Source organism: Geospiza fortis, unplaced genomic scaffold (genome assembly GCF_000277835.1).
Source record: "Geospiza fortis unplaced genomic scaffold, GeoFor_1.0 scaffold2, whole genome shotgun sequence".
In the NCBI taxonomy this organism is placed as follows: Eukaryota; Metazoa; Chordata; class Aves; order Passeriformes; family Thraupidae; genus Geospiza; species Geospiza fortis.
The window spans coordinates 380469-389985 of record NW_005054366.1 but is presented as its reverse complement, the minus strand read 5'-3'; the positions used below and the strand labels follow the sequence as shown (position 1 = coordinate 389985).

The window sequence follows — 9517 nt, the reverse complement described above, 5'->3', positions numbered from 1 at the left end:
GGAAGGATTTCTGGCTGCTGTTAAAACAACAGTTGTTCAGTTGCTGCAGCAACGTATGAAGTCACTAAAAATAAGTTCCAGGAGGTAACTGTATATGGCAAAGGGCAGCAGCCCACAGAAAAGCTGGATCTGAAGTGTTACTACTGAAAGTGAAAGGCAAAGCTTCCTGAAACCTCTGTAAAACTGGACAGAGAATCAGTATTTTACTGGGCACTTCATAATATGTATGACCTCATGCTTATCAGAAACCAAGAAAATGTTAAACTGAGCTTGGCTTACTAAACTGGCACAAGAAAGGGCAGTGTACTGTACTGAGCCAGCAAACTCAGCTTGTGCTGCTCAGCTTGACCATAGCTTGAGCTTATGCAAGTCATTTTGCTTCTCTATTCCTCTGCATCCTTTCCTAATAATAGCCTCTTGGTGGTAAAGTCTGCTTTTAAACTTAAACTGCCCAAAGAATTAATTTCAACTGTATGAACTTTTAAGCACTCATAGTAATAATAAAAAAAAAAAATTTCCCCAAGCAGCACTCTTCTAAAAAAAAATAACCATGTCAGCTACTTCCTGGAAATCAAGTCCCAGATGACATATACTCCTATTTTGTTAACACTTAATTTAAGTGTTACGAGAAAATAATCCAACTGCACCGTTAGCTCATCTCATTATTAATGTCATTTATCTAAAGTTAGCAGGGACATGCTCGTCAGCCTGTGCTGGATGACAGCAGAAACAACCAGTCCATGAGAGCAGGAGGAGGAGATAAAGTGGTTGGGGTGGGTAGAGAGAACAAAAGGATGTAGTGCAAATTTTATTATGGGCATTCAGGACAGTAATGACTTCATTTCAACTACAAAAACAAGAAAACAAAACTACAAAATCTCAGATAGGACAGTTGGCCAGCAAGCCATAAAAACTCATCCTCTCTATTCTGGGTATTTGCTAAGGAGTTAAAAAAAATCCCACCTCTCCAGGAAGGGGGGTCAAGGCCATTCCACATCCTTTTTCCATCCTCCCAGGATGGGAGGATGAGGAGTGTGAAGAACAGCCGATAACTGCATATTAAATTCCCTGAACAGAACACCTGTATGACACTGGAATTACGAAGTGAAATATTTTACCCTTCAGCAACGTATTTTAGAGAGGACAGAAAAGCTCCTGAACGTATTGGTACAGGCTCTGGGCAGTCTCTGCTATGTGAAGAGAAGTTTCTGCTAGCTAAGGAGAAAGGCCTGAGAGTAATTCAGTTTCTAGGCAGGTCTTCTATCTCCTTTTAAAATCAAGAGTTTTACAGGGTAACTAATTCACCACTTCTCTCTGGAAATAAAACCTAAGCATAGTTAAGTAGCTGTGGTTTTGAAGGGTTCCAAGGATACAGAACAAAACTGTGAGACACTTGATAAATATTTACTTCAACAGTGAGAAAAGGGCTTAAGAATGAATATTCCCATGAGGTGTAACTCTGCAAAGCCACATACTTCTCTTCCTGAGTGAATCTCGGCTCCCAGAGCAGGAAGGGTGAGCAGAGTCAGAGAGGAAATACACTTGGACCTTAAGGAAGGGTGTTCCTTGCAGCAGTGATCCTTCTTCCCACCCCAGGAGCAATGGTGACTAATGGAAAGAACTGACCTTGCAAGAGAACTGAAGGAGTTGTGAAACAAAGAGAAAACACAGGAGGTAAAAGGCTCCAAGACCAGCTACCACACCCTTAACCTATAGGGCCAGGAGGAAAGGAAATGCCAGGGCCTTGGTGGGAAGCTCTCCATGGAAAGTTCAGGATGCTGGACTGAGTGTGAACTGGTGCCTTTTGTTTCCACTATGCATAAGCCAGGGTATATGCCAGCATCCTCTGTGAAAACCAACTGAAGCTGTGCTCACATGCCCTTTTTTCCACAGGTAAAAAGATCTGGGAGAGGAACAGGATTTGCAAAAGCACATGAGTGAGCTGTCCAGAATTCTCCTACTTGAGTTTATGGACTGGGTCCCCTTCCACACAGAGACATGCAAGAAGGAAGGAACTATTTTCTTGAATAAAGGGAGAAAAAGAAGAGAAGGGGACTAGGTAAAACTGCATAAATGTAAAACCACAAAGCAATTGCCTTTCAGCTTCTGATAGTTTAAAAGAAGTTTGTTTGCTGGCATTGGAAGGTTTTTATCTGTAGCAAGGCCTATTCTCTTATTCTTATCTCATCTTCAGAGGGCAGATGCTTATTTTTCCACTGACATCTGCCTTGCCAAGGCCATCAGGAACCCAAGCTGCATTCACATCCATCAGATGAAGAAATCCTACGGATTAAGGAGCTTCTGAACTGGACAACAAACACACTGCAGGTGATGCTGAATTGTTCTCCTTTCATTAACCAGGGCAGGGAATACTTAGACAAACCAATAAGGCTCAGTGATACAACTGTGGAGAAATTCCAGAATTTCATGGGTATACAAGGTTTTCGAACAATAGAATATCTGGGCATTATCATTCCTAGTTCTGGATGAATACTAATCATCAAAACAACTCTGATAATTCCGTTATTGTGACAGTGCTAATCCTGTTTTGCAGATGAATAAACCAAGGGAGAAAGTTTAATGACAGCAGCGAAAGTCAACAACAGAGCTGGGATTAAATTCAGAAGAATCATGTTTTTTAGCAAAGTTAACAGAATTAACACACACAGATAAGGATCACAGCTGGCTACCACTTCCACAGGAATGCTCCAGACACTGCTGGCTTTCCAAGGATCACAGGGATCCCACTCCACCAACAAACATCAAGCAACACACTGTCTCTTATCAAGTGACTGCAGATTACTTGTCTCCCACTGTCTGTGATTTTATCTCCTCCAGAAACCAGCCTTGGTCTGTGCCTCCTTGCAGACAAGGCATCTTGAACAGACTGCTGGTGCTCCTTCATGAAGACATTCTCTGCTCACTACTCCTTATCAAGCTCCTCAGAAGTTATTTCAAGTTTCCCATATTTTCAGTTATGCAACTGAAATTAAATTTCAAATGCATCAGTGGACTGATAGCCCACACACCTCACCCATAACTCAGCTGGTGCTATCTTTATCCAGACTTACTGGTTCACACTCAGGACACAGCATTAATGCTTTAGGACACAGAAGCATGTATTATATTTAACTGCAAATACCCCATCTATTTACACAGGTTGAATATTAATAATGCACCCAGTGTAATTAATGACAGAGGCAGTCTCCTTAAAAAAATACAGAAGTAGCAGAAGTAGTCTCACATTAAATTTTCACAAATTATCCCTTTGCTCAATAATAATTGCACATCTCTCGGTATTTGAAGATCAGTATCTCAATGAAATTTGTTGAAAATATTGTGCTATTTGTAGAAAAAACACATCATCTTTACAAGAAGGAAGGGTCTTCCTCCAGTTCATCAGTTTTGGGTTATTTAGGATTTTTTTCATTCCAAATCAGTTTTGTGCCATGTACATCATGAGTCTTGGATTTTCAACCCCACAACTATTTAGTGGCTAGAGAGAGGTACAGTCCTGAAGATTCATTAGCAGAGATGTTGTTTGCTCTTATCTCCCACTTGATCTAAACATGCTTTCATAACAAATTAAGGATGGAGAAAGCCAGGACTTAATCAAAAAGACTTTTCTGTTATCTTCCCACTATCCTGCAACTGCAGCAAGGATGGGGAACTCACTGCTTACATCAATGCTGCAGGTGGTCACTAATCCAAATATTTAAGCAACGAAATGTGCCATGTAAGTTGATGGCAACTACATAACCTCAAGTTTTATTGATTGCAATTTAGGGATATTGTCTCCTCAGATTGTAACCAAGTATTGCCCCCAAAATCCCCATCAATCTGATATCCACTCGACCAGGACTAAGAAGGTTTCTTACATAACACTATATTTGTACCAAGTTAACAGGATTCCTATGAATTATATTGGCTTTAGAGCCTTAAGACTCCCAAAGTCACTGTTTATATTTTAAATGCTGGAAAGAGGATGAGTGGGGCTCCCATATCTATAAAAAGAGATTTAAGTTATCCTCTGTCTAGATAACAGTGTGATCACAAATCTCACCTGTAGGTTTCAATTTCAAGGATGAGGCCTGCTTTCACCTGCAGGAGCTCTTGGTAGTCCCTCAGGTAATCTGTGATTGACATGGTCAGGAACTGCTTCTCTTCTTCCAGGGCATCAATTATTCTCTGAAAAGAAACAAATTATTCTCAGTTTTGAAAGAACATAAAAATCTGTACACTTCAATGCCTTAAAACATAAAAATTTTAACTTAAAAAAACTTATACAAAAGTACATCAATTCTCTATCACTTCAAAAACCAGAAGAAATCAGCTCCATGATATCCCCATATACAAGCTGAAATAAATTGCTCCTGAAGCAAGTTTTATGCTAAGTTCATTTTATTCCTTACTAAACTGGTTAAATTATTTCAGTTTAACCCATTCAGATGCCCTGTGCAAAAGTTATTAAGCACACATAGCAAGGAAAATACACTTCAGGATAAGACTTATATGTGACTCATTTGGTCATTTTAAGACACACTTAAATCACACTTGAGATCAGAAATTTCAGCAATTACTTTGCCATGAGAAGCTAACCAGTATTTTCCGTTCCACAGATGTGTGGGTTCAAACCAGATTTGGAATTAGAGCATCTGAAGACACTCACAGTGTCCGCAAGGTAAAAGATGAACCTCCAGTGATTCCTTCAAGTTTTCTGCAGTATTTGGACACCTGCTTTGAGGCCCACCCAGCTCTGTCCTAACTGCTGCTCAGAAGATGGATAAAATATTGCTTATTTTCATGTCAATAGCTATATATGACCTTATGCAGCACGAATAAATATAAAAGGTTATATATATTTGCACTAAATGGCAGAAGGAAGAAAAAAGTAGAAAGCTTTAATCACTGGTGTTACCTCTCACATGAAGGGTCAACTGTCATATATATATATATTAATACCAAATCTAACCTTGCTAACTAATATGATATAGATTGCACTTTGTTCTGGGGGCTGGGAAGACAGAAATTAAACATCAACAAAGGCCAAATTGTGTTTTGTTCACGTCACTCTGCACTATGCAGGAACTCTGAAATGTCATTTACAGAGCAAAACCTCATACACGTGTACAACACTAAACAGGAATTCACAACAGTGTATTTTAGATTTCATCCTGAAAACTGCTTTGCAATCAAACTGCAAAATCAAGGCACTGATGGTTTAGTTTTAAAAAATTCAAAATATATCACTTATAGGCAGCAAGTGCTCCAGTATCACAGTATGAGCAATAGCATAAAAATGAAGATACAGCAGGGGACTCTGCTGTTAATGCCAGCATGATGTGCTAGGCAGAAGTACAAACTAAGAATATAAAGTGCTGGCATGTCAAACATTAATAGTTTTGGGGTTTTTAAGTAAAACTAAAAAGAAAGCTCTATGCAGGAAGCTGCCTGTATTTGCCTATACACGTGGGTACAGCTCTCTATGTAACACATTAATTTCTGTCTTCATTTGCCTTTGCAGCTCTTGCTAAATGATTACACTGATGTTTCCCTTGACATGACAATCCTTGCCTACAGTCTTCAGCGTACTTAAAATTCCCCTTTTATGGCAGAAGACAAATCATATCTGCATGAAAGAGCACCACAAACCCCCCAAGAGCCTCCTGCAGACCCCAGGGGAGGCACCATCCCATGGCCAGGCAGACCTTCAGCAGCTCTGAGGGAACAATCCTGCTCAGCAGGACAGCACAGACACAATGGAAAATCCCGAGGCGAGAAGGGAAGAAAAGTACAAGTACTGCTTTTAAAAGGAAAAGGTTACCCAGCAAGAATGGCCAGGGTGCAACAGAACCAAAAGTCAGGAGAAGGTGCAGAAGAAAACCAATCCCTAAGAGCTCTGATACAAAAGTTAAATTATTCAGATGTTTCTTGCCTGCACAATTAAACACAGAATAACATATACATGTGCAGAGCTTTAAAATGCAGTCCCAGAAAAATCCATACAGGAAATTTCTACACTGGACTACAGAGTATGGGGAGCTCTGAAAGACAGGGGCTGTTCAAACCTATCCAAGAACACAGGAGCTTCAGTCCCTCACACCCAGGTTCTCCAGTCTGGGTTTGAAAACCCACCTGGATTCTGCCCATGGGGCTGGAGAGCACTGGGGATCCGAGAGCTGGAGTTCAGGATTACCATAAGGGGCCACACAGCCCAGCCAGCTGTGCAGCAGTTCCAAAGGAATTAATTCCAGTGGGAGCAGACACTCTATAGACTGGGTGGCAGACAGCCAGACACCCAGCCCTCCATCCCTGATGCTCAAACATAAAGCAGAAGACAACTGGCCTCAAGTCCTGTCTCCAAGCACACCAAAAAGCACAGAAACTAATCCATCAAAGTCCAGCAGATTGTGAGCCAACAAACCCATTTTGCAAAAGGTAACCTCTACTTGGCAGATCTGGTGTTTTCTTCACACAGGACTCTCTTGGAAAGATCTGCTTCCCAGCCACATCAATCACAGCCCCCAAATCCCTGTGACGTCCTGCTAGGACTAAGTAAAGGAATAGAAACTGTTTTCTCACCCTTCATGTGCTCCTTTCCAGGCAGCACTGGGAAATTTTAGAAGGGCAGCAGGGGGGAAAGAATTTACTTGGGTTGTCCAAGCTGTACCTACTGAGGGAATAGAGGATTCCAGGCCCCAGCCCTTTCCATCTGGAACTATTTACTGATCCCATAGCTCATTCATGGCTCAGCAGGGGAGGAACTCACCCTGCACTTGCCTGGCTTGAAACTGCTACACAGAGAAAGGCACACGACATATCAACATTAAATGTGCATTTGACAAGATGTTTTCCCCTTCTCTGGAGCTCACAGCACTGACACAGGAACTGATCCTAAACTCAACTCTTACCAGTTAAAAATATCTGCCTTGTTTCAGAGCAGCAGAATGGGCCATGGATGGTTTTACATCCAAATAATTCAGGGCTTTCAAACCACCAGGAGTTTTTGCATCAGTATTCTCATAGCACACAGCTAAAATTATGGAAGGAAGAGACCTACTGAGTTCATCCCTTTAGCACTCAGGACCAGGGAAAATTTTCCAGTGTATGATTTACTGCCTGCCTGGTTCAGCTGCATTATAACTCCAAATACTTTTTTCTATTTAACACTGCTGAAAGCTTCAGTGAGGATAAGGGCAGTTCAGGAGGCAAAGATGAACATATAAGGCAACTGGATGATATATGGAAAATATGAATAAATCTAATTGCCATTGCAGCTGCAATGAACAATAATAACTTGACTTTAATCTGTACATACGTATCATTTCTACATGACACTCTACAATAAATAAGCATGAAATTGATGCTTTTTAAAGAGCAGTTTAAAACCCATGCTGAACATACTTCAACCGGTAAGAGAAATGAGTGGGAAAAAAACCAACTTTGATCCCAAGAACGGAACCTGAAACAGCTGCTCCTACGCATTCCATAATTTTTCTTCCTGGATGTGAGCAAAAGATTTTATTTCTCATGTACCGGAGACTGGCAACTGCAAAAAGGCATTTCTCATTAAAACCAAACACAACACCCTTCAGAATTAATAAACCCTATGACATATTTGAATATATATCTAGATAATATTTCATTTCCGGTGAAAATGGGCAGATATTTTCAACACACTTTTTTCTTCTTCCTTTATTACTAAGATTTGAAACGATTTTTTCCTGTAAAATCTAAAGATGCCAAACATTCATGAGAGTACCAGAGAAGTCTGTGATGTTGGTGTCAAAATAACAATCCATTTTGGAGCATTGCATCAGGACCATTCAAGGGCATCCATTGATTTTGAGTATTTGACTTCTGCAATAGATTGCTGTCATCTACAATGGGTTTCTCCAGTTGCTCTTTCAAAGAAAAGTCTTTGAAAATACAACCAGATACAGAGATAACTGGTTTAAAAACACCTGAGCTGAAAAAGTTAAATAAAAGCCATTCTCACTGACTGTAGAGAAAAACTTGTGGCATGGACAGCAAGCTACACAAAAAGCTCTCTTTACTCCATATTTAGAGGTTTTCAGTTTGAGCAATGATAACTCTCATTATAAACCCCTAATAAAAATATAGAGAGCTAGAAGGTCATGTTTTGGAAAGCTAAGAAACTTTAAATATAAAATGGAAAAAATGAAGAGATTTATTTCTTCTTTACATTTTCAGTTGCCTGTTGGATAGATTTAATTAATGAGGGATTTATATATGTCATCTTCTACTGCTTTGGGAACGTTTACATATGTGACTGTCAGAATGAATTGTCCTGTCAAAAACGGAAAAAAAAAATTAAAAGTTAAGAGCCTTTCCAATTACTTCTTACATACCTAATCTGTCTCAGTTCACAGCATCTGCAAACTATGCAGCTTCCAAACAATCCAGCAGAGTACAAAAACCAGACACGCACACAGCCACAGGTCCCAGTCCCCTCCCAGCTGCCAGCATCTCCATAATCTGCACAAAGCTGGGCAAACACGGGGTTCGGGCACACACCGAGCTCCAGCAGGGTGTTAATAAAGGGTCTAACAATGAACAAAAGAAATGTTGCCCTCAGGAAATGGATGGATGGGCTGCATGATCTAATATGTGCTCTGCCCTCCGAGCTGGATGAGCGGATACTCCGCTGTTCCGGCAGGAGCTGATCCCCTCCCACACGCGGGGATCACACATCACACCGAACATCATCCAACAAACAAACCCCCAGCTGCACATGCTCTAACCCCTGTATGACACCTCCAGCATCCACCTCCAACATCTTCTCGCCTTTACACAAAGTTTTCTTAACTACGCTGGGGACCACAAGATTTTCCCGAGGTTCACGGCACACTGGGATGGATGTAAAAGAGGAAGAAATTCCGGATTATTTCTGTGATGAGGACAGGCCCCCCTGAAGCCTCAAGGCCGTGTCCCAGGGTTCATTTGCTCCCAGGGACTGCTCCGTGTCCCAAGCGCTCCTGCCAAGCCTGCCAGGAGCCTGGCAGGGCCGTTTGCCTGCTCCATGCTCTTGGCCACCTGCCGAGGGCAGGTTGGGAAGGGAGCACCTGTCACCAGGATGATGTCCCCAGGGTCACTGTCCCCCTTCTGAGTCACACCCTTCCCACCCAGCGCTCCCCAAACCCCCGGGGCTCTGAGGGACTCCCTGCCCCACACAGAGACGGGCCCGGCAGGAAAAGGCTCCTGCTGGGCCACCTCCTCCTTCAGCCTGGGGAGATCCCACTGCCAGGAGGGAAAGCGGGGTGGGAACGCCCGGACCACACCGAGGGAGAGCGGCTTTAGCAGCTCCCGGGGCAGAGCGAGGAGCAGGGACGGGAAACTCGGGCTCACATCGCGCCATGGATCGGAACTGAAGGGAAAACGCGAGTGACAGGAGCGTCAGGGGAAGCGGAAGAGTCCCGGGAGCGGGGCCCATGTGCCACCCACCTGGTACTCCTCCAGCTCGGCGCCGTGGCGGTCCTGCAGGGCCAGCATCTCC

The 9517-nt window shown here is 42.4% G+C and overlaps 1 protein-coding gene across 1 annotated transcript in view; it reads right to left on the bottom strand.

Moving 5' to 3' along the window:
* The window catches only part of SYNM (synemin), a 19635-nt gene extending 10122 nt beyond the window's left edge, over positions 1-9513 (bottom strand). Inside the window, 2 exon segments of the mRNA XM_005424223.3 lie at positions 4064-4188; positions 9466-9513. Coding sequence (XP_005424280.2) covers positions 4064-4188; positions 9466-9513 — 173 coding nt within the window.
* Positions 9514-9517: the final 4 nt, after the last annotated feature.